General features: G+C 39.6%; 1 protein-coding gene across 1 annotated transcript in view; it reads left to right on the top strand.

The window, feature by feature from the left end:
• The window catches only part of fat4 (FAT atypical cadherin 4), a 359,910-nt gene that overhangs the window by 300,865 nt on the left and 33,013 nt on the right, over positions 1 to 26,032 (top strand). The window contains exons 10-11 of the mRNA XM_048532919.2: positions 752 to 5,110; positions 12,716 to 12,820. Of these exons, the coding sequence (XP_048388876.2) occupies positions 752 to 5,110; positions 12,716 to 12,820 (4,464 nt within the window). The remainder of the gene's footprint in view (positions 1 to 751; positions 5,111 to 12,715; positions 12,821 to 26,032) is intronic.

Genomic DNA, 26,032 nt, shown 5'->3' with positions numbered 1-26,032 from the left:
TCATAAGGAAATGAATGCACTCACATGTGATTTTAACATGTGTTATTCAACAATTGATTTCATGCCCATCTTGTTAATTGAAAGCATACTGTTTTTTTACAGGTACTGATCACATTATCATAGTTAACACTGTCTACAGTTAGGATTTAAGAGTAAAAATGTGGGATGAATTTATTCTGCTCAGAATGGTTTCATACCAATAATTCTGAATTTGGAAAATGTCAACCTAAATTTCTGTTACATGTACTGATAGACCTCCCTTCTGTTTATAGGCTTTGTTCACTGAGCATTGTCATAATAGTTTTACAAATTTGTTGATTGTTTGAAAAGTAATTCAAGTCTCCAAAGGCTGTATATCTATTATGTTTATAAACCAAGATTTTCTCAGTCCATAGTCAGACCACAAACTCAATCAGTGCAATGATAATTGACTTTTTCCAAACCCTACTCTTTGGACCTAGGGTATTTTGCATTGGTGTGCCACGTAATGCTGTGAGTGATGAGCATATAAGGCCAAGAACGTAAGCAAATGGTGATTTAATTATGCTAAGGATTACTATATTGTGACACTATTCACTAGTTCTATTCATGCAAATACTCATGACTGGAAACTGATATTGGCTGTTGAGATTCAGATCATTTTCCAGTTAGAAACATCTGATAGGATTGCTTTATTTTTTAAATGCTTTTTAACATAACCATGTATCAATTAACAGACTCCTAATGTCTTCCCTGTTTCTACTGTACACAGGTTCATTTGTGTTTGCCGTGACAGTTTCAGATGACGATGAAGGCCCCAATGCAGAACTCCAATATTCCTTGACAGGAAGAAATGCAGAAAGATTCCAAATTGATCCAAGTCGTGGTGCTATCATGGCTGCACAGAAGTTAACTGGAGGCACTGACATAACAATTACTGTCAATGTTAAAGACAGAGGAATGTATCCAATGTCAGACTCCACCACTGTGACAGTAAGATTTGGAAACGAAGCTGATTTTCCTCAAATAAATGCAGGTCAACAGTCTTTTACTTTCCCAGAAGACCAGAAGATTGATACCTACATTACAACAGTGTCAGCTTCTTCAAAAAGAAGCCCTATAAGAGGGTCATTATCTTACTATATTGCCAGTGGTAACCTTGGTGATGTCTTCCACATTGATCAACTTACAGGGAAACTTGTTCTCAAAAAGTCATTAGATTTTGAAGCTGTTCAGAAGTATGTTCTGTGGATTGAAGCCAGAGATATGGGGTACCCTCCCTATTCTTCCTATAAGCAATTGAATATCACTGTACTAGATGTCAATGACAACGCACCAGTTTTTAAACAGAATCCTTTCATAGCTAATGTAATGGAGAATACCTTCTCACACAAAATAATCACTGTTGTAGCAGAAGATAAGGACAGTGGTCCCAGTGGTCAAATAGAGTATACTATACTGGATGGTAACAGAGGCAATAATTTCAATATCAACAGAGAAACTGGGGAGATCAGAAATACCAAACGTTTGGATAGAGAAAAGGAGGCCCAGTATACCTTAACTGTACAGGCAACAGATAAAGGACCTTCCTCAAGTAGCTCTGTCTGTCATGTCATTGTCAACGTCCTGGATGAAAATGACAATGCCCCAAGATTCTCACAGATATTTAGTGCTCAGGTGTCTGAAAATGCTGCTATTGGCTACACTGTGACACGTGTTACAACTTCAGATGAGGACACTGGAGTGAATGCTGTTAGTCAGTACTCCATACGAGATGTAAGTCTTCCCTTCTCAATAAATGCAAAGACCGGAGATATCACAGTTAGCAGGCCTCTGAATCGGGAGGACGTGGAGCGCTACACAGTCAAAGTTTATGCCCATGATTCTGGGTGGACAGTGAATACAGACATTACTGTTTTTGTGACAGATGTAAATGATAATGCCCCACGATTTACTCAACCCTCGTACTATCTTGATTACCCAGAACTCACTGAGATTGGGTCCAGTGTTACTAAGGTAGTAGCTACAGATCCTGACAATGGCCTTAATGGTCAAGTGTTTTACTTCATAAAATCACAGTCAGAATTCTTCCGAATAAATTCCAGCACAGGAGAGGTCTATACCAAACAATACACAAAATATCATAATTCCTCAGGTTCTAACAATCTGAATATAAACAGGCATAGTTTTATTATAACAGCCTCAGACAGAGGTAGAATTCCCTTGATGAGTGAAACTACAGTCATTATCAACATTGTGGACAGTAATGACAATGCACCACAGTTTGAATCTGAAAACTATTTTACTCCTGTTACTAAGAATGTCAAGGTTGGTACAAGATTAATCAAAGTCACTGCAGTGGATGATAAGGATTACAACTTAAATTCAGAAATAGAGTACCACGTTACTGGTGGAAACAGTTCAAATCAATTCACACTGAACAAGAATAATGGTTGGGTTTCCGTTGCTTCCACTCTGAGAGCCAATGTGAATAAAGTGTTTTTAATCATAATCACAGCAATGGATAAAGGCAATCCCCCACTGAGTGCAACATCCACTGTTCGTATTTTGGTAACTGAAGAGAACTTGCACACGCCTCAATTCTCTCAGAGCCACATTAGCATCATAGTTCCTGAAAGCCTTGCCATTGGAACAGTAATCAGAACTGTTTCAGCCAGAGATAAAGATGCTGATATGAATGGGTTAATCAGATATAACATTTCTAAAGGAAATGATGCTAAATTGTTCTCTATTATTAATACAACGGGTGCAATATCTCTAGCTGGCCACTTGGACTATGAGACTCAACAAATGCATGAACTGACCATAAGTGCTGAAGATGGAGGTTGGGTGAAAAGAGCTGGCTACCTAAGTGTGACCATTCACATCACTGATTCAAATGATAATTCGCCACTGTTCAACCCGGATGAGTATTTTCCAACTATATCAGAAAATGCCCCAAGTGGTACCACTGTTGTTCAGTTGAATGCTACGGATGCAGATTCTGGAGCTAATGCTGTAATAGCTTATGCAATTGAGACGAGTGACAGTGACCTTTTTGTCATTGATCCAAACACTGGAGTCATCACAACTCAAGGATTTTTAGACTTTGAAGTAAAACAGACTTATCACACGTATGTGAAAGCCTTTAATGTCCCAGATGAAGACCACTTTAGCTTTGCCAATGTTTATGTGCAGCTCAGTGGTGTAAATGAGTATGTTCCACGTTTCGTGTCCAGACAGTATAGCTTTGAGGTTTCAGAGGCAGCTTCAAAAGGTACCACTGTTGGTGAAGTATTTGCCAGTGATCGAGACCTTGGGAATGATGGAGTTGTCACCTACCTCCTTGTTGGTAAAAGCAGAAGCAAAGGATTAAGAATTGATAAAAATACCGGACAAATTTATGTATCTGGGCAACTTGATCGGGAAAAGGAAGAGAAAATTTCCTTGAGGGTTCTGGCTAAGAATGCTGGAAGTATCCGTGGATTTGATGTTGATGAAGTCTTTGTAAATATTACTATACTGGATGCCAATGATCCTCCCGTTTTCACATCTGAGGAGTACAATGTGCAGATTAATGAGGGAGCAGCACCTGGGTCTCATGTCATTTTCGTAAGTGCCTTTGATTCTGACTCGGTTCCCAGTTGGAGCAGATTCACTTACCATATCGGATCAGGAAATGAAAAGGGTGCCTTTTCTATTGATTCTCAGACTGGGCAGGTTTCAGTGGCGGCAGAACTGGATCGTGAGTCCGTACCCATATATAACCTCTCCATATTAGCTGTTGATTCAGGAGTGCCTTCAGCCACAGGTAGCACCTATTTACTTGTCAACCTGGAGGATATTAATGACAATGGGCCTACTTTAATATCTACAACTGGAGAAGTTGTGGAGAACCAACGTGCAGGGGCTGTTGTGATGACACTAAATGCCACTGATCCAGACCTTCCACCAAACCAAGGTCCTTTCACTTACCATTTGCTCAGCACAGGCCCTGCTACCAGCTACTTCAGTTTAAGCTCAGGGGGTATCCTCACAACAACCAGAGAAATTGACAGGGAGCAGATCAGTGATTTCCACTTGTCAGTGGTCACACGAGATTCTGGCACTCCACAGATGTCTTCCATAAGTACTGTACATGTTGTAATAAATGATCAGAATGACAACCCATCTGAGCCCAGAACAGTGGAGATATTTGTTCACTATTTTGGAAACCTGTTTCCTGGTGGAGCCTTGGCGAGTGTGAAGCCCCAAGATCCAGATATATTGGACACTTTCCAGTGCACTCTGACTATGGGGTCTACCACTCTTTTTAACATCCCAGTAGGTACTTGCAATCTAAATTCCCAGCCAAGGTCAACAGATGGAACTTTTGATCTAATTGTGCGTAGTAGTGATGGATTGCACAGTGCAGTCAACAACAATGTCCATGTATTCTTCATGGGATTCAATAATGCCACTATAGACAATAGTGTCCTCCTTTCGCTAAATATTGCAACAGTGAAAGATTTTCTGACCAACCATTACCTTCACTTCCTACGGATTGTTAACTCTCAACTGTCACAAATGGGAACTGCAGTACAGATCTATGGGTTTTATGAACAGGATGAAAAAACATATATAATGGCAGCTGTGAAACGATTTAGCAATCAGTATGTAAGTCCCAGTGGGGTAGCCACTTTTTTTGAAAGCATTAAGGAAACATTATTCAGACAGAGTGGAGTACGAATCGATTCCGTGGACCATGACCCTTGCACTACCGAGCCATGTCAGAATGGTGGAAGCTGTGTGAAGAGACTTGCTGTAAGTCCATCATTACAAAGCGAGGAAAGTGTCCCAGTGATCATTGTGGCCAACACAGCTCTCAAACCATTCATCTGTCGATGTCTACCAGGATACTCTGGACATGCCTGTGAAACTGACATAGATGAGTGCCTTCCATCCCCTTGCCACAATGGTGGAACCTGCCATAATTTATTAAGTAGATTTTCGTGCACCTGCCTGGAAGGGTTTATGGGCACTGCTTGTGAAAGGGACATTAATGAATGTCAGTCGAATCCCTGCAAAAATGATGGAACTTGCCAGAATTTCCCAGGAGGTTTTAGCTGTACATGTAAAGCTGGATATACAGGTATTAAATGCAAGAATCCTCTTTTAATATTTCACTCAAGGATTGTTCATATGAAATGCATTAATTACTTCAAATCAGAAATAGCCATTAAGATTTTTAAGTATTTGTTTAAAATAACAATAACACTGAGAAATACGTTCTGGGCAGTAGACAGGACCGTTGTGCTGTAGTAAGAGACCTTCAGATACAAACCCACACAGTCAAATGGTTAATTCCTCATTAAACCAGTCAGTGAACATACCAAACATAAGCAGGGTATCTGCTGCAAGGAAAAGTAGAAAAGACATCATCCTGGCCACCCTTACACAAATCCTTAAGATGGTCATGGGAGTCTCTGGTACATTAAAAGCTGTCCAAATAGAAAGTTACCTGAATAACATCAATTGAGTAATTGTGGCTGCCATTGAATGATAAGTTGCTAACCATTGCCCACATAATAGCTTTCAACTTGTATTGAGTTCTGTTCTGTCAACAAGGATCCAAGTAAACAGCAGGTAACAGAAATAATACAAACATAAAATATTACAGCAGCTGAAAGTTTGAACCAGGAATAATAAAAGCTGGAAAACCTCAGTAGGATCTGTGGAGAAGTCATCGACCTAAAAAATTAGCTTTGCTTCTTTCCACAGATGCTGCCTGACCTGATAAGTTTTTCGAGCTTTATTTTTTTCCTTTATTAGGAAAAACAGCTGTCATCTCAGGTTGCTGTTACATTCCTGCTACTCCTGGTTATAAAACAGCATTAACAAAAACCTGAGTGTCAAATTGTACAGCACTAGGAATTGTACAATGATAATAGCAATGCCTAAAGTGAGATGCTTCTTTTGCAGTGAATTTGGTACAGCCTTTTGAATTCAAAAAGATCAATGACCTGGAACTCCCTTCCAGACAGCACTATACCACTGCCTTTCTGGACTACACCAGTTCAAGAAGATGGTTCACCACCATCTTATCCAGAGCAATTAGAGATGGAAATAAATGCTGCCCAAGCCAGAGTTTCCCTTATCTCATAAAAGAATAAAACTAAATTATGATTGATGCAATAAAAAAAATCACTTTTTGATGTTAAATATTCATGTATGTCTGCACATATGGTGTTCCAACATTTAAACTGAAACTTCGTGACCATCAAATGTAGATAGACACAATGTGCCTTTCATCCTCACTCCAGCAAACCTACTGCACATTTTGATGGATTATATTTTGCCAGCTGTTTTGTGTCTCATTTCAGTTAACTTATTCTACGTTTTTGGGCTGACGATAACCGAAAGATTACCTCAGCCCAATGTAATTTTAATGTTTAAACCTTTCTGCTGAAGAGTTAGTTAATGATGATTTAGGACACCGTCTTCTGTTTTAAAAAGATACATTTTCTTCAAAGTAACTAGCTTCAGACACAGGAATTAGGTGTCTTTTCTTTTGCCCAGCCTTTTCTTGAACTATTCATTTCCTGTTTCATTTTTTTATATATAGGAACACACTTGCTGTAAATTGTTTGTCTTTAAATTAAGAAATCATACGTATATATTTTAGTAAATAATTCAGTAAAATGCAATTAGAACAAAAATTACAGCGAGGTTAACAATACTCACTAAATCAAACAGCAAATTTAGTAGGGCAAATGGACAATTAAATATGTGAATAAAAGTTCCTGTCCGAGATGCTGCTATTTGTTGCTGATTAGCCTTGCAAACAACCAATACATCATTGTCTGAATCACCATTGAAATTCATTGAATATCAGGAAGTTTCAGTGCCTGCACCCACTAAACTTGTTTCCTGAAGTTAGGCCTCGTTTGTCTCAGCTAAGTAACCTTTTAAATGGTATGATGTGTCATAATTATTGACAAACAACCATTCTGGCTCTAAAATGATCTGTTACAAATGTACAGTCTAATTCCTTCAGCTTTTAATTATTTTTCTACATTTTTACATTATAGTTCTGTTTTCTTGCTGTTTCAAACCTAATCTTTCTTACCCTCTCTCTACTGCCTGTACAAGATTTGACATTGAGTCCATTTTACGTCTCCCACACTACCCCATTCATTTAATAATATTTCAGTCTAATTGATTAAGGAAATGCATCATTGTCTCCTCATCTAACTTGCCTGTGTAAGTTCCGGAAGCCTATATAGAGTACTCAATATATCCTCCTTTCACTTACAGTAACTTGCAAGACAAAAATAGAAATTAAACATACCAGGGAAAGTCTCCATTGTTTGTTTACTAACTTGTTTATTTTCCCTTTTCTTGTCTTGGCAGTGATGTAATTTTAAATTACCTATTGATCACGTTACCCTTTTGCTTTGGTTTTTATCATTTGTTCACAGAAAATGGATACAGTATTGGTAGCTAGGCCAACATTTATTGCTCAACCCTAATTGCTCCAGAATAGGTGGTAATGAGCTGTCACCTCGATCTTCTGCAGTATTTCAGCTATAGAGACACCAACAGTATTGCTGGAGAGAAAGTTCCAGGATCTTGACCCAGTGACAGTGGAGGAACAGTGATTTAGCTCTAAGTCAGGATGGTGTGTGGTCTGGAGGGGAATTTGCAGGTGTTCCATGCATCTGCTGCCCTTGTCCTTCTAGATGGTAGATGTTGTGGGCTTGGAAGTAAACACCATAAGTTGACACCAAACTTCCTTTTTGTTTTGACTGTTCATTTTAGAACATTCATGAATTGAGCCTCAATACAGAGTGCAATATTTATGCTGTCATAGTGAATTTGGAGACAGTGAAGGCATTTAATCATGATGGTGATTCTACCACCTTTCTGTGTCTGCCCTGGTACCATCCATGGACAGCTTTCCCACACCATTCCAGTGTTAATACAGATTGTTAGTAAACAGTTAATGTAAAATTAAAAAGCTTCAACCCACTTTAACTGCTTGTCACCATGCTTTGCAAGTTGATTGTTGTCTCCCTTGTTCAAACATCAATGCATCAATAAGGGGCACAGCACTGGGAAAGTGGCCAGGGTGCCGTTTCTTTCTCGTAGCAATCACCATTTTGCTGGTAATGATGCAGAGCAGCAGAAAGAATGGCAGCTCTCAGCAGGTGTAACTTCCGACACTGAAGTTCTTGATCCCAGTGAAAGAACACACCATGGCTCTTTCCGTGGTGCAAAAGTCAATGGATGAGAACCCATTCCACCACAAAAAGACCCCAGGATCTTTGTTGCCTATTGAAATACGTGCACTTTCTTTAATTTTGATAATTTTAAACTTTTTTATGCTTTACACTTTATTTATGGGGTAAAATTGTATACCTTAATCCACGTATAACTATAATGTTATTTTTGCACCACTTGCTGTCATAAGACTCATTCTTATCAAAATTTTGTTTCATATATTTTCCATCATAACCCATGTGTCATGATTAAATGATTAAATTTAGTGAAAGTAAAAACAAAAATTTATTTGAGATTCAAGTATAATGTGGACCGAGGAAAGGGAGGTTTTGGCATTCTAGTTGCCTTTCCATACCATTTTATTATCTCACCTCAGAATGAGTCTTTGAAAGTTAACCTTACGGATCAGTGACTCTGATTCTTAATTATCACCAAGGCCCCTCAGTTGGATGTTTAAGATGGTTTGTAGTACTCCTCACAATGCCATGTAGGTTTGAGCTGCAACTGGAAGATGCAAAATCTAGCCTTAGATTACCCTCTGCTGGCTTCTCCTGGCATTGTTTGTGGCTCCTCCGTTCCCACCCCGACATCCAATGTAGCTAGATTTCCCATCAGGTTTTCTTAGCGAAGTCTTCAGCAATTTGCAACTTCAACTTTCCTTCTTCATAACTCAACCCCAGCAGCTCTATCACTGCAATCTCTTATCTGAACTAATAAAGACTGATTTTATAAGTGCTTGAAAAGTTTTGCTGGTTTTTAGCTGGAAGATTAGCATTGGATATTGCAATTAAGAGGGTGTCTGTTGAAGAGTGGCACAGTGGCTCAGTGGTTAGCATCATTGCCTCACAGCACCAAGGTGTGGAGGTGCCAGCATTGGACTGGGATGGACAAAGACAGAAGTCACATAAGATCAGGTTATTGCCCAACAAGTTTATCAGAAATCACAAGCTTTCTCAGCACTGCTCCTTCATCAGGTGAAGTGCTACACCCGACGAAGGGGCAGCTCTTCAAAAGCTTCTTATTTCTAATAAACCTGTTGGACTGTAACTTGGTGTCATGTGACTTTTCACAGCACCAAGAACCTGGGTTTGATTCCAGCCTCAGGCAACTGTCTGGAGTCTGAGCATTGGCCCTGTGTCTGCGTGAGTTTCCACAGGATGCTCTGGTTTCTTCCCACAGTCAAATGATGTGCAGGCTAGGTGGGTTTGCCATGCTAAATTGCCCATAATGTCCAGGGATCAGCCATGGGAAATGAGATTTATGGAGGTACAGTCAGCAGCTACGTCTGGTTGGGATACTGTTCAGAGGGTTGGTGCGGACTCGATAGGCTAAATGACCCCTTTTAGCAGTAGAGGGATTCTATGATTCTAAGTGATGGGGGCAGACATGAAGAAGATGGATCACAATATTTATTGAATGGCATGTCCTATGCAGTCTTATTTATATTTTTTTTGAGTTCAAGATATATTTCTACACAGCTGAGAAACACATTTCATGTGTTTGCATGGAGGGAATGAGAGACCATGGAAGTGGTTGGGGAGCATGAGTTAGTAGAAAGGCGATAAGGGGAATGGGTTGGGCTATGATGGGGTAATGAAGGATGCTTAATATTCATTAGAACAATAGGACAAAGTCCAGAGTACTTGAGACTGTTTTCTTTTTAATAATAGTGTACCTCGGCATTTAGTTGTTCAGGTCAGTATTATTCGATTCCATCACCTCTGCCCCTAGCTCCAAAACCATTCAGGACTGTTTCCTGAATCAGGAACACAAAGCTTGACAAGTCCCATTTGAGGTAAAGCCTCAGAAGTGAAACTTTGGCCCTATATCTGTAAAGCACATGAATTAATGGAATCAGATAATTGCAGAACTGTGGAGGCACATGATTCCATAACAAAAGACCCCCAAATTTCATTAAGAGACAACAAGGTGCAGAGCTGGATGAACTCAGCAGGCCAAGCAGCAGCAGAGGAGCAGGAAGGCTGACATTTCGGGCCTAGACCCTTCTTCAGAAAATTCAGAAATTCCTGAAGAAGGGTCTAAGCCCAAAACGTCAGCCTTCCTGCTCCTCTGATGCTGCTTGGCCTGCTGTGTTCCTCCAGCTCTACACTTTGTTATATCAGATTCTGCAGCATTTGCAGTTGCTAATATCCCCAAATGTCATTATATTGTTCTTTGATTCGAGTAAATCTCAGTTCTTTGGGAATTTATCTTGATGTTCTATTAAATTTTAGGAAGTCTAAACTTCACACTTCATACCCCATCAATCTCCCCATTCTCCACCCATGCCAACACATGTTCTTCATCTCCACTCCCACTGCATGCCAAATCATAAAGTGAGTTTCTGAACAGCGTAAAAACATATTTCATGAATGAATCCGTGTGAATGTTACCACTTCATCTGACTGATTCAATGTTGAATAGTGAGTTTCACCCCCTTACAGAATTGTCTATGCATGACGAATTGTGGTCCTGATCTAAAGCATTCCTAATGCTTTAATATGTGCTGCGTTTTTCTGGTGGGGCATACACAGAAATCTGTATCATAATGGACCTCAGAGTTAGAGTCTGCTCTGCCACTGGTGTTGGTGTTGAGAGAATCTACTGTCCCAAAAGTGGCAGCGAATGAACATTGCATCTGGAATGAAGTCATGATTGGCAAATTGTACATGCTTTTGGTGCAGGCGATATCATAATCTAACACTGATTTAGCACCTGATCTGACTTCTATAAACCTTATAAGTTCTTTCTTGAGCTCTGCACGATACTTGAGAGACCCAGCGTTTCCCCAATGCCCCTCCCCAATACCCACCCACGACTGCTATCAAGGGCTTGAGCATGGGACTCCAAGTGGCCAAATTTTGAATTTCTACTGCTGCTATGGAGTTTGTGAAATGTTGTGTTGTTGGAGGAGGTCTAAAAATTTGCTAGTGTCCAAAGTGAGTGATTGTGAACTTGTAAAAGTAGTTCATTGGAGTTAAAAACTTGTCACCAAGTCTCTCATGGGTACTATCTCCCACAATGTGTTTTGCAGAGTGATGGAAGGTGAAGCACAGGCAGCAGAGAAAGAAAGGTTTGAGCCAAGGAAGGAGAATGAGGACCCTTAGTAAATGTTACATTCACCTGGGGTCTTCATGGAGTTTTCTTCTAACTACACGAGGCACTGTGGCACAGTGGTTGGCACCAGTGCCTCACAGCACCAGGGACCTGGGTTCAATTCCACTCGGGCAACTGTAGTCCTAAATTTCCATACCTTAGGATCCATTCTGGCTGAACTCAGCAACACTGCCAACATCTCACAGTTTGTCGTGAGTCACTGCATGCAGGCAGGAAGAGAGGCCCTAAGCGTCAGGAAAGGATACACTGTACTTTTATGTCTTCCGAGAAAGAAACAGGGGAAATGCATGTAACTGACACAGGCTGTGTGGGGCATGTTGAATCAGGGTGTTCCTACCTCCTCAGTTAGATACTCAGACTCCTGTGCCAATGGCTGGTTACATGACAGTTCTGAAGTATCTGAAAGATAAATGTACCAGTGAAGATTTGGTGAAGGGAGAGGAGGAAATCTAAAGGTGCATATTTAACCAATATAGCAGGTTGTGGAATTGTGGTGAAGTGCGATTTGAGAAGGATTATTTGTCAGAAATATGCCAACAAGTTTGCATGTTCTCTGCTTTACCTTCACCAGTCACAACATAATCATAAATCATCCTCAATACACCAGCTAATGGGTCTGTTTCAATTTATAAACCACAGACAACTAGTTGGAAATCGGATTTTAAAAATTGCAGTTGTTTGCTCTATCCATTTTGCTTTTGAGCAACATTCTTTCAGATCTTTCAGATCTTCAATGTTCTGGTCCGCTCACTGTGCCTCACTTTCCAGTTCAGAATGAGCAACATTGAAAATCATTGTGTTTTAGATTCATTGTCCATCCAGCAGGAATTTTTCAATCAGCATCTCAAACCTGTATCGTAACACCATCCTTTTTCGGTTTCATACCCCTTAACATCCTTAGATTTATAAGCAGTGTGCCGAAGTACCAACTAATGTATACAGATTTTCTCTAATTTTTGGACTTATTTTGGATGATAACCAATAACATTGAACTCATATATATGGAACAACTGTATTTAATTGACTACAATAGGATGCTTAAAATGGAATGAACAGTTTAGGATATGATGTTTCCATTGGATAGGCTTGGAATGAAAGATGGGCAGCATGGCAGATCACCATCTGGTGAGAAACAACATATTTGAATACAAACATAGGAGTTCACAGTGCAGCTGCAAGCTGTTGAATTCACATAGCAACAAACATCCAAGGAAATAAATGAGGGAAAGATTTCTGTAAAAAACACAATTTTAAAATCTTAACATTCTAAGAATGGCATGCAGACTTTGAAGTGGTGAACCCTTCAGTGGGATAATTTATGTATATTTCATTTGTGTTTTTTCTTTATTTGTTGAAGGTAAAACATGTGATTCTACTATTAACTACTGTGAATGCAACCCATGTTTTAATGGAGGAACCTGCCAGAGTCAAGCTGCTGGTTATTACTGCCACTGTCCATTTGGTAAGGAATATCAGTATGTATATGAATGCGTGTATGTACTATTCAAAGGTGCGGTCTTTTTGCAAAGAATTCTTGACGCTTTGTATTTAATTGAAACAGGCCCATAATGACAGGTTGGTCTGAATGGATAGAATGGCCATTTATCATTTTTGCGTTCTCATGTGTAATCACAATATGCTGTTCTCCAATATACATTATCATCCCGTATCGTAGAATGATTGTTGTTTCATTTAAACCAGCAACTCAGGCTAATTCATGTATAATTGGGCATAAGCAGTTGAAATGCTGTTGCTTTACATTGTAAACTATATTACTTACACTCACTCTGTTATTACAGTTTATTGCAAACCTTGAGCTTGTTTCAGGAAACATTAGTCATGTATATGACATAAACTTATTCCAAGTTTAATTTACAATATATAATTCAGTGTGTAAAACAAGCAGAATTTGTACATCATTTGAACAACTGCCAGGTTAGTTTAATAGATCATACGGTGGTAACTAAAAAATAATTTGTTGGCTGTAAAGCACTTAGCAATTCCCTGAGGACGTGAAAGATGCTATGTAAATGAAGTTGCATTTGCTTTTCTTTTCCTCTTTTCATTTTTGATTTCTGCACATGAAAGTTCTTCTGTAATTAAAAGCATGTACAAGAAAGTGACTTTCAGACTCTTCCATCACAGATATGGTTCATTATTTCCATCAGATTAAATTTGCAGCCAGTCTGAAGTCATATCTGGACTGTTACCAGAGAATTATAGATGACATATAATGGAAATCATTTTAAGGTATTTTTCCTACAGTTATCAAAGAAAGACTGCCTCCTTCCTTAAGTTTATTCTGATGCTCCCCTAACTCTTGTTCTTGGTTTCCTCTGAATTCCCAGTCATACAGTACCCTTCTCCCTTCCATTAACCTGTCCTTGTTTTGTCTTCACTGCTTCTTTCTTGCTACAGTTTACACCAGCCCTGTCTATCCAGCACCAGAATTTACTCTGACATTTCCACTCCTCTACAGAGTACATTCACTTTCTTTTCCAAACGTCTTGTGCTCAGACCGATATAGCTGTTATGGAGGTGCCAGTTAGCTTGGTTGGCTGAACAGCTTGTTTGCAATGTAAAGTGGCACCAACAGCACAGGTTCCATTCTCATACTGGCTGAGGTCCTCATGAAGGTCCTATCTTCTTGACTTCATCCTTCACTTAAAGAGTGGTGACTGTCAGGTTACACAACCATCAGCCATCTCTCTCTCTGTAGTAAGACAGCAACCTACTGGGACTTTTGCAACTGCCACCATAGTTCTTACCCTTTGTGCCCACCTCACTTTCCGAGATTAGAAAATAATTTACAAAGTTAATAACTGCAGTTTCAGAAAGACGGGTTGGGCTGTGAACAGTTAATTTGGAATAATATTGAGTTTGTTATTTTCAGTGAGATAACTAGGGGTGAGATATATATATGAAGCTATCGCTACCTTCGCATGCTCAATTTGCTGCCGCCAACCGAGAGACTAAAGATTGTTGCCTACTATAGATGAGAGTTTCCTATATCACCTACAAAATCAGATGTCAGTCATGTGTGTAGAGTTGGCAGAGAGACAGACCCTTCAGCCCAACTCGTCCTTGCTGACCAAGTTCCCCAAACTAAATTAGCCCCATTTGCTTGCTTTTGCCCCATATCGCTCAAAACATTTCCTATTCCTGTACCTGTCCAAACGTCTCCTAAATGTTGTAACTGTATCCGCATCCATCATTTCTTCAGGCAGTTTATTCTACATATGAACCACCCACTGTATGGAAAAAGTTGCCCCTCAGGTCCCTTTTAGATTTTTCTCCACTCCCGTTTAAAATATGTCCTGTAGTTCTGGATGTGAGTTTGCTCGCTGAGCTGGAAGGTTCGTTTTCAGACGTTTCGTCACCATACTAGGTAACATCATCAGTGAGCCTCCGACGAAGCTTTGTCGGAGATTCACTGAAGATGTTACCTAGTATGGTGACGAAACGTCTGAAAACGAACCTTCCAGCTCAGCAAGCAAACTCACATCCAGAACCTCAACCTGAGCTACAAATCTTCTCAAAACTCGCTATGTCCTGTAGTTTTGAAGTGCCTGACCTTAGAGAAAAGACCTCTGCTATTCACCTTATCTATGCCCCTCATGCTTTTATAAGCCTCAATAAGGTCACCCCTCAACCTCCTATACTCCATTGGAAAAGGTCCCAGCTATCCTTATAGCTCAAACCATCCAGTCCCAGCAACAACCTTTATAATTTTTTTTTTCTGAATCCCCTTCTAATATCCTTCCTAACACAGGGCAACTAGGACTTATACAGTACTCCAAAAGGCCTCACCAATGTCCTATACAACTGTAATATGATGTCCCAACTCCTATACCCAATGATCTGAGCAATGAAGGCAAGCGTGATAAATACTTTCTTAAACACCCTGTCTACCTGTGATGCAGCTTTCAAAGAACTAATGACCAAAAGATAGATAAGGGCAAAGTTGTAGATGTTATCTGTATGGACTTCAGTAAAGCCTATGGCAGGGTTCAACATAGTAGACATGTTGGTAATGTTATATCATATGGAATTCTGGGAGACCTTGCCAATTAGATGCAAAATTGGCTTGATAGTGGAGAACTGTTTCTCAGACTGGAGTCCTGTGGCCACAAGTGTTCTGCAGGGATTAGTGGCAGGTCCATGATTGTTTGTCATTTATGTAAGTGATTTGGATGAGAATTTAGGAACGATGGTTAGTAAGTTTGTGGATGACACCAAAACTGGTGGTACAGTGGACAGTGAGGGTTATCCAAGGTTACAAAGTGATCACAATCAACTGGGCCAATGGGCTGAGGAGTGACAGATGAAGTTTACTTTAGATAAATGCAAGATGTTACATTTGGGTAAGACAAACAAGGGCAAGACTTATACAGTTGATGGTAGGGCCCTGGATAGTGTTGTTGAAAAGAGACACCAAATGGTTAGGGGTATAGTTCTTTGAAAGCTGTGTCGCAGGTGGACGGGGTCGTAGAGAAGTCATTTAGCACACTTGCCTTCATTGCTCAGACCATTATTTTATAATCTGATGAATGTAGGTAGGCCATTGCCCTTTGATGCTATATCCAGTTACCATTTTTACATAATTCAGTATGCCACAAAGTGTAAATTCCTGAGGACAGCAACAGAAACTTATGCACTTAGAGTTGTGACACTTGGAGTAAACCCAGACCATTGTAGCTAAGGCAAGCTAATTCATAGTTGACCTTAGTGAAGGGCAGATAATTTATTTGAATCTATTTTGAAGTGGACAGGCAAACATTGGAGAGAATTAAATGCCCTCAAGCCCTGCTTGCTAGTGAGTCTAAGGTGAGGGATATGTATTAAGGGAGAGATGCAGGATGGGAGCACTGCCTCCTTCCACCTCCTGGATTGGGAGGCTCATCCAGATGATAATTGAGGACTTTAGGTAGGTAATTAGTTGTATTTAATTCATATTCAATCTTTGTCAGATAGCAGAGTCTTCACACAGAAAATCCAAGAAGCAGATATTTTATGTAATATTTTAGGGGTCTGGTGTGCTAAGGGAATGATCCCTCAATTTGGCACCAACAAGTCTGGTGCAGTAGGACACTGAAAGACATTCCATGCCTTTGCCTTCAACTCCTCTTTGATCAGATACAGGCTGTCATACATACGGAGCCTGTGGCTAGATGCCTGCTCAGTGGGCTATTCCATACAGGACAAGGTTCAATACATGCCACTTAACTGTTCTTACTTTTTTCATGTGCATCACTTGCATGGCCAAAATTTGTTACACATCCCTAATTGCCTTTGTGTTACTGTCTAGTAATACCATTTCAGAGGATATTTACAAGTCAACCACATTGTTATGGGTCTGGGGTCAGATGTAAACTAGGTCAAGTGAGCAGGACAGATATCATTACCAAAAAGAAACCAGTGAACTAGATGGTTTTTTAGATCAATTGACTGTGGTTTCAAAATGGCTTTGTATTGCAGACTTATTAAATTAATTCAAATTCCACTGTGTGTAATGGTGGTGTTAGAACCCTTGCCTCTGGATTCCAGACTTAATTTCAGCAACTCTCCACTAATGATTCTTTAACCAGTAGGCAAGACCCCTCTTGCAAACGTTAAATTCTGCTAACTGAATCTGTAGCATTTATGTGTAGCACTCCATTTACCCCTCAGGTTTTGTCATGGCAGCTTGTTTTCACGTGTCATTGAAAACATTCTGGTAGTTCAAGGAAGCAAGACTGAAATTCCTTCCTCCTCTCCATTCATTCTTCATGGTATAAAATGGAGCCTAAAATCAAATGGCTGTGAATATACTCTTCTGGAGACCAGCTAACTGAATTATCTACTACCAAGGGAAATGAGTATAATGACACAGCAAGACAGCACAGTGATTTATCAATTCATTGCCCAAGATGTCATTTATGATGCTAATTTACATTTGGAAATAGGTACCATAAACATGGTATTACTTGGTTCACATGACATAATTCAAGAAGAAATACTTTCCACAATATAAACATGACTCAACATTTTCTGTGAGTCTACATGTAAAGTCCAGTTAACATTGACTGGGACTGCATTACACCGCAGCCTAATTCTTCTGATGAGAACAGGAATTCCAGTGTTTGTCACTAGCCAACTCAATTCAGAACTCTAAAGATATTCACTCTCCAAATGTAAATTACAATTGGAAGTACAGCATCTATAACATCTGGAAAAATGTTCCTGATCATTCTGTTTGCAAACTTCTACAATAACTATTGCCATCATGCATTAAAATGAAGTACTGAAGGTTGAAATCATTGCCAGCATGCATTATGGCAGACCACCAGCAAGAAATTAAGGTGATTCAAACCACATTGGATGCTGCTACATATTAAATGTTGAGAGCTGTAACTTCTTACTGTCATTTTATTAAAGACAAATCACAATTATCCTGTCACCTCTTTGGTACTTGTACAAAGCATTTTTATGTACGAGCTTATAGTTCAATAGTAAATCTGCAGATAATGACAAGTAATCGCAGTAAAGATTGGAATATAAACTAGGTACCCCGATTGTTTATACAAGCAGATTCCAGGCAGTTGTTTTATTAAACAGATATAATTGCTGAAATCATATGCGCTGTGAGATCTCAGACTTGAAACCTTTATTAACATGGTGACTGTTAAAGTTGATGTATTTGGGAATAAATGTTCTACCTTTATGTCTTACAATTTAATAAAACTTTACAACTATTAATAATCTACCATATAACTGTGATAGGTCTGGGGTTGAAGCAGGATGATGGTTTTGTGTACTGTCCTCTCACTTCAAAAGACTTAGGTTTCAATCTCATTCAGACATACGTGTAAAACAGTTGATTATTAAATAGATAGTTGTATCCATTAACCATTCTTGTGTGAAGTCTAAAGCCACTCGCCCCGTTCCACACCCTCCCTCAAAAAGTTCAGAAATTATGCATTCAGGCTCAACACTTCTGATTTGCAAGGTTTTTCATCATTTTTTGCAAGGGTAGAGAGGCTGTCATGTCAAAAATCTAGCTGTGTGTTTAGCACTGAATCCAAAATACAGACAGTACTGGCACTGATTCTGTAAAAATAGGAAATACCCCATTGCAGAGTGCTGATATTCTTTATCTTATTAATGAACAGTAAGCATAGAATCTGCGCTCTTCTCAATTGCTTTTGAGTCAGCATTGCAATTAAACATTCAATTGTTCCAAAACCATAAGACACTGTGCGTATCATTTAAGCAGCAGTATAGCAGGACTTCACCAAGGCTCTTTTGAAATCATCTCCCATGCCCATGACTTCTTCCATCTAGAAGGATAAGGTCAGTAAACACAAATGAATACCACCATCTGTAAATTCCCTGCCAAGCCCCATGTCATCCTGACCTACAACCATATAGCTGTTCCTTGTCTAACGCTAGGTAAAAGCCCTGGCGCTCCCTGCCTAACAACCCTGCGAATGTATTTACACCACATGAACTGTAGCTGGTCAAGAAGATGGCTCACCACCACCTTCCTGTGGGCGACTAGGGATGGAAAGTCTGTTCTGGCCTGGCCAGCAATGCATGCATTCCATCAAAAAGTAAATAAAAACATAGTGAACAAATAAATGACAGGCAGAATGCATTAAAATCTTTTGCAAAAAAGGTTTCTAGATTCACAAAAGCAAACTTAAGTATTGCAGAGTTCTTGGATGTGTACGGTAAAACAGGGCTGAGTTGGCATTGCATCGTCAAGGGGTACTCATGCCTGGCAAATCTGTTAGAATCCTCTGAGGAGGTAGCAAGCAAGTCAGACAAAGGATAACCAGTGGAAGTGCTCCATTTAGATGTCAAGAAGGCCTTTAACCAGGTGCAGCAGAGGAGGCTGCTAAATAAAACAAGAGTCCATGGTGTTAGGAGCAAGCTACAAGCATGAATCGAGATTGACTGACTGGCAGAAGGCAGCGAGTGGGAATAAAGGGTTCTTTCTCAGGATGGCAGTCAGTGATCTGTGGAGTTCCACATGGGTCACTGCTGGGTCACAACTATCCACGTCATGCATTAATAATCTGGACGAAGGACCTGAGGCCATTGTTGCTGAGTTTTAGGTGACATGAAGATAGGTGGAGGGCCAAGTGATGTTGAGGAAGTGGAGAGGCTGCAGAAGTACTTCAATAAGCTAGGAAAGTGGGCAAAGAAATGCCAGATGGAATACAGTATGGGAAAGTATAAGTTTATGCACTTTGATAGGAAGCGTAGCGTCATGGAATATTTTCTAAACAGGGAAAGGTTTCAGAAATCTGAAGTACAAAAGGACTAGGAGTCCTAGTTCAGGTTTACCTTAAAGTCAAATTGCAAATTCAGTTGGCAGTTTGAAAGGTAAATGCATTGTTCACATTAATTGCAAGAAGGCTAGAATACAAGAGCAGGGGATTTACTGCTAAGCCAGTATAAGGCTCTGATCAGGCCACGGTTGGAATATTGTGAACAGTTTTGGGCACTATATCTAAGGAAGGATGTGCTGGCATTGGAGGGGTTCTAGAGAAGGTTTACAAGATTTATCCAAGGGAAGAAGGGCTTGTCATTATGAGGTATGCTTGACAGCTCTGAGTGTATATTTGATGGAGTTTAGAAGGATGGGGCCGTGCTGGTTTCTAATTGAAACTTACAGAATACTAAAGTGCCTGGTTAAAGTGGACATGAAGAGGATGTTTCCACCAAGAAGGAGAGACTAGGACCCGTGAGCATGACCTCAAAGTGAAATGACGACTCTTTAGAACGGAGATTAGGAGGAACTCGCAGAAAACCGTGGAAGCCAAGTCACTGAGGATATTTAAGACAGATAGACAGGAAAATGTAGTTGAGAAATGTTATCCACCATGATTGAGTGATGGAGCAGGAGCAACAGGCTGAATGTATAATTCTGCTCCTGTATCTTCTGGTCTTCTCTAGAGCAGTTTGAATATTGTTGAGACATGGTGATGTCAAAGTTAATTGGAAATGACTTGCTAAGCAATTAGCATCTTTTTCTAACTTAGTACAGATTGTTGTAATTGTTTGAAATATCTTGGCCTTCTTGCATTTGTTCTGATGAGTGCAAGGTGAAAAAGTTTTGGAAATGTGTCTTATTTTGCAACATTGTTCAAGTTATTTTGCGAATGGTTTGTTGCATGATATACCTTGACAAATGGCTGAGCTTGAAGAATATTATCTGATATATAATTTAAGAATCTCAATATTGCCCGTATCAGTAAAAATGGCTGTACTGACCTGTGAATAAACCTGACATTACAACTGTACATTACATTCTTATTTAATATTTTGCAATGTGCAGAGTTAGAATTTTGCAAAGTGACTAAATGCAAATTGGGGGGATCATCAACAGACCAGAAATGGAGGGCAGAACTCTGATTTGACAATTTTATGCCTCAGTTGGCCAAAATTAGGATCAGTTTCCTGCTTGTTATCCATGTCTTCTGCTACCAGGCCACATTTGGTAGTGGGAGTCAGTTTATTCTGGACAATCTGCTCCCATTAGATCAATGGAAGACATGCTTCTTCCTGTTGCTTACCATATTGGAATTTTTCAAAGCAAAATATTTAATGGTCAGAGATAGTGGATTTCAGATGGCAGTAATTACTTTTGAAAGATGACCTTGGTTTCTCTTCAGGGAGAAATTAAAAATTGACACTTAGCTATTCAACTCATGAAACCTCATTGCTTTTGCTGTCAGACTGATGGAGTGTCATTCCAATTTTTCAGCATCTTATTGAACTAGACATCTCCATTGAGTTTCCAGTACATTAGTTATCCAGTCTTATAACTAAAATGATTCCATTCCAGGGGAATTAGGGATTGTATTAACATTCTCTCCTCTAGGCAGCTCCCACTTGGACTCATAGCTATTTTTCCAATTTATTGTTCTCTCCCATTTAAGTTTTGTCACTCACAATTACGTTTTGCGTTTGCAATGGGAATTGTTTAATTGTATTTAAAGAATTTGTGGAATGTAGATTTGTCTTATGTGTATTAACAGGAAATTGACTATCCTGTTCACATTATAATGATTATGATTTGTATGAATCATTACTTACGAAAACAGAGAATACAGTTAACCAGGGATTTATATGCCATTATATGTTGTTCACATTTGGATATTAGAATTCCACATTATTCCTACCACCATCAGGACTATTTACATTTATACAGCATTTTCAGTATGAAAATGCTACAAGCTACATGGAGATGGGTTTCAGGAAAAACTTTAATCTTCTTTGTGTGGAAATGGTTCTAACAGCCTGAATGGAGCAGTAACACTGACCAATTGTATGCACCTCGTTTACACAGTTGATTAGAGTTTTAAAATACTCCCACTTACTTGAATGGAGTATATACAAGTTATCAGCTTCTCATTTCTTTTGACGTAAATGTGAGTTCAAGTTGAGTTCAGGTTAGCATAACATAGTTGACAGCAAACTTGCAGACCATTTTACCTTTACAACACTTGCTTTTCATGAGGTCACTGCAAAGGAAAATTGGATAGGTTATCAAACCAGCACTAATCCCTCAATCAACAGTTTGGACTCCCTGAGTCAAAAAGTGGGCACACTGACAAGATTTTGACTAGATTACTAGTTGAACTCTTGTGACATTGCAATAACAGTATCATGGCTGTGTGCAATTTCAGTTTAAGCAGTGCTGAAGGATTTGTGGGGCAACTGGATCAAGCTGGACGAGGTGGACAGAGAAGAAAGGCAGGTGAGGAGACAGTGGTTGGCCTAAGAGTGGGGGAAAGTGAACACTTGGAGAAGAGAGATGGGACAGAGGGGAGGAAGGGGTAAACAAAAGAATTCGGGTGGGGAGGATCAAATGGGAAGGAAAGAGGGATTGCTAGGTGGAACAATGAGAGGAATAAGAAGTCATTGGCCCAATATTGTCTGGTGTGAGATGTACAGGCTAAAAGGGGGCATTAAAAATATAGAAAGACTGAAGTTTCTTAAAGGGAGGCAAAGTTAGACCAGAAGGATTATTAGTGACAAAGAGAATAGAAGCCCAAGAGGGACAGTATCCTTAATCTGGTGGGTGTTTTATATAGCAGAAGAACTGCTTCTACAAATGTTAGCACAAAAAGGTCCAATGTTTCACAAACAAGGGGCAAGGGCCAGATGTGAAGGACTGGTTTTTTTTCTGAGTTTGGAGGTTGATGACAGAGTCAAATAAAGCTCGCTTGCTTAGTTCACATAAGCCCTGTATCCTTAAGTTTCAGAGTAGAAGTCTGGCTCTGACAGGTTTTGTTTAGAACTTACTTTAACATGCTTTATTTTAGGACTTTTCAACCTCTGACCAAGACCAATATTTTAGTGACACAATGGGACTCCAAACAGTTTATTAGATGACTAAGAGGGCCTCAGCAGTTCCTCCATTAGTTATAAAATGCCAAATCAAATCATAACCGCAGAATTTGAGTTTGTTGTTGTGATCGCTGCCTCCTCATGAAGTAGATAATTCAAAACAGAAGAGCCAGAGAAATAGACAGCTGCGTTCTGCCCTTTTCACTACCTCGGTATGCAAGCAAAACTCGTATGAAATAATTTCCAGAAACATTTGAAACAGTTAAACATTATTTTTTGGCAGCAGTGGAGTGTCACAAGTGCAGTGCATTGTGTTACAGTTTCCACACGAGAAGAGGCTGGGACTGGACAGAATTTTCTCTTATCTTCTTTTACTTAAATCTTCCTTTACATTATTGGGGGGCAGGAGTATTAAATGATTCTTTTCCATATCAGTACAACATGCAAGAATGCAATGCAATTTTCAATATCATTGCAGTTAACATCATTGTATTACAGAGTTGGCAAAAAGAAAGATTTTGTTCCATTCATTTTTTGGTAGAGTGAAGCCATTTGTAGGATCTCCGAACAATAGCATTTCTTAAGAATCAAACAGATGGGAGAAACATTATGATTAGCTTTACTGTCCTATTTTGTTTTTCTACCAAATTAATATTTTTGTTCCCACTGTGAATCAAATTGCATTAGGTGGGAGCAAAATTAATTTTGATAGGTATCATTGACGCAAGGTGATTTAGGAACCTTCACATTTTAATCTTTGTGTTTGTTAATGCAGCTTCAGCACATAGTCAACCAGGTAGCTGCTGCTCCAAGGAAAACTTACTGAAGAAACCTGTAAAGCCAGGAACTCCTCTGGGTACTGAATGTACTAATATTAAAAACTTATTCTTGAGGATTTCCTCTTCCTGAAATTTCTCGTGAAATTGTAAATACATTCTTTTAGAGCAAGTCTATAATTTTCCTGGAAATGCCAAGCAGATGCATCTATAAAATCCCTACACAGCATCAAGAGCAATTCCTAACAACTTTGTTTGCTTTTTCAAAATCAGTGGAATTAAGATGAAGAGCCATTAAAGTTAATGATAATTCTTTCCAAGTGTTTAATATTTTTAAAGGGTACTGAGGGTGAGACTAGCGCAAATATTTCCCTGCTTTTCCTGACAAAGTGCTCAATAAATCACTTTGCCCAACCTATTTGATGTCTTCCACTGTAGTCTGTTTTGTGCAATTTAAACAACTTTTACATAGGCCTGGTATAAGTATAAACATCTTGTTCCTTACACCTCACACATAGCAGCTCAGAGGCTGCAAAATTCAGTTCTGTGAAGCCATGGGTTGGTGCAGGTTTAGAAAGAAAACTGGAGTCCGCCCCACTTCCAACAAGATTTGCATATGATAGGATTAGGGTTATGATCAGATGTCATATCATTGAATGTGTTGATGCAGGCTGCAGAGCAGACAGGTTTTAATATCACTCAGCAGCTAAAAGTGATTTGACACCCAGTCTACCGTCTTTAACCACTCTAGTTACGCTAATTTAACTGATACTTAACCTGTTTTTCTAATCAACCTGTCTCAGAGATGTTATTACCTCTCTGAGCAAGCAAGACGTGAACCTGGGCCTCCTGAACCCGCAGTAGGGGTAGTACCACTATACCACAGAAGGGTCTTTTTTTCAAATTAACCTATTTTTCTAATCAATCTGTTCAGAAATGTAATTACATACCTCCAGAACAAGTGAAACTTGAACCCAGACCTTCTGGTCCAGCTGTAGGGATGCTACCACTACTTCACAAGATGGGATGAGAAGATCTTTATTAACACTTTCTCTCAGATACGTGCAGCTGAACATAGGTCAGCAAAAAGACTCACCCTGGTCCATCCTAATGAAAGGCATAATAATCAATCTGGCAGGTCATCACTGATTACTTTCCACTGGCGCCTTCTGAGTTCATGGGTGTACTAAGCATTGGACAAGTTTATAAAATTCTGTGTTATGTATAGGGTGCAGCACTGGAAAATGGGGTAGTGTTGGTTTGTATGGGTGCTGAAGAAACCACTTACTCCTAGTCATTAGGTTCAGGAGCAAACTCCCTTGGGAAAAAGTATTGGAAAGTAATGAAGTAAAGAAAGCAAAGCAGACAAGCTGTTCAATGAGGGAGGTGGAGGAGGGCTGTCAATCCCCTAGGTTTTCAGTGTGAGCTTTTCCTACCTGCCCCAGAGTCAGGAGCAGTGTCTTCAGCGGCTGCATGCACTTCATCAAAGAGGTGACAACATCTTGACACTACATCTAGAATACTGTCAGGGTAAAGATTGTAATGCCAGTTGTCTTCAAGGTGTCACCAGCAGGTCCTTCTGGGCTGAAACTGGACACTTTGGAAACATATTCCTGTTCATCAACGATTGTTGCATCTGAGCATTCACAGAAATTCTCTCAACAAGGAGTAGGAAATTTGTTTGCATATGACTCAGTCATAATAGAATGCAGCCACTACATGCCCCAGTGACCATCCCCACCAAGTCACCAAGTTAGCTTCTCCTATTGAGCTTCTGCATAGGATTCAAGAAAATTGGAGCAAGCTGTATGATTTTTAATGCAATTGTCATTTCTGTTGTATCTTACTCAGTTTTTTTTTGCAACCAGAATGCACCTTGTCTTTAAGAGATGTCTGGCTTCAAGATTGCAGGTTAGCTTTAAGTGGTGTGAACCTTACACAAGCTTGAGTCCTGGCTGATGTTTGCAGCCACTCAGCAGCACATTCGGTGTGGGTTTCCACTGTGGTTGCTAGAAGGGCTGGACTGGTAAGCAGCAAATTCGCTGAACTGGATTCCATTGTGACTTCTGGAGTGAATTTTATTCCTACTGCACAGTCATTTAAACTAATTGGCAGGATAAATCTTGCATGGTTTGAATAAGTGCAGGCAGGCTAATCGTCCATTACAATTCCCTGTGCTGAGTTTTGGAGCTATCTAATTTAGCTCCGAAAATGTCTTCTCCTTGTTCACATTTATTTGATGAGATACCTTCATAAATGTAAACTGTGAAATGGAGTACAAATGTAATGAGTGAGTATCAAATAGTTATTACATGAATGAAAATAGTAATCTTTCACATTCTCTGGGATTATTGCACAAATACAGAAACAATCAGAAAAGCACAAACAATCTGAAGTTGCTGCCAGTAAAGGGACATTTAACATCTAATAAAGAAAAATAGGACAATGTCTTAGGTAGGCTTTTTCAACAGGGACACATTTTGGAACAACATTTTCAGTTTTTATTTCAGTGTGGTAGAGGATCACTCACAGAAATTAGCCACTCCACTGCCAGA

The sequence above is a fragment of the Stegostoma tigrinum genome, chromosome 1, assembly GCF_030684315.1.
Source record: "Stegostoma tigrinum isolate sSteTig4 chromosome 1, sSteTig4.hap1, whole genome shotgun sequence".
Classification (NCBI taxonomy): domain Eukaryota; kingdom Metazoa; phylum Chordata; class Chondrichthyes; order Orectolobiformes; family Stegostomatidae; genus Stegostoma; species Stegostoma tigrinum.
The sequence above is the reverse complement of the archived record's forward strand: the minus strand, read 5'-3'. Positions and strand labels throughout refer to the sequence as shown.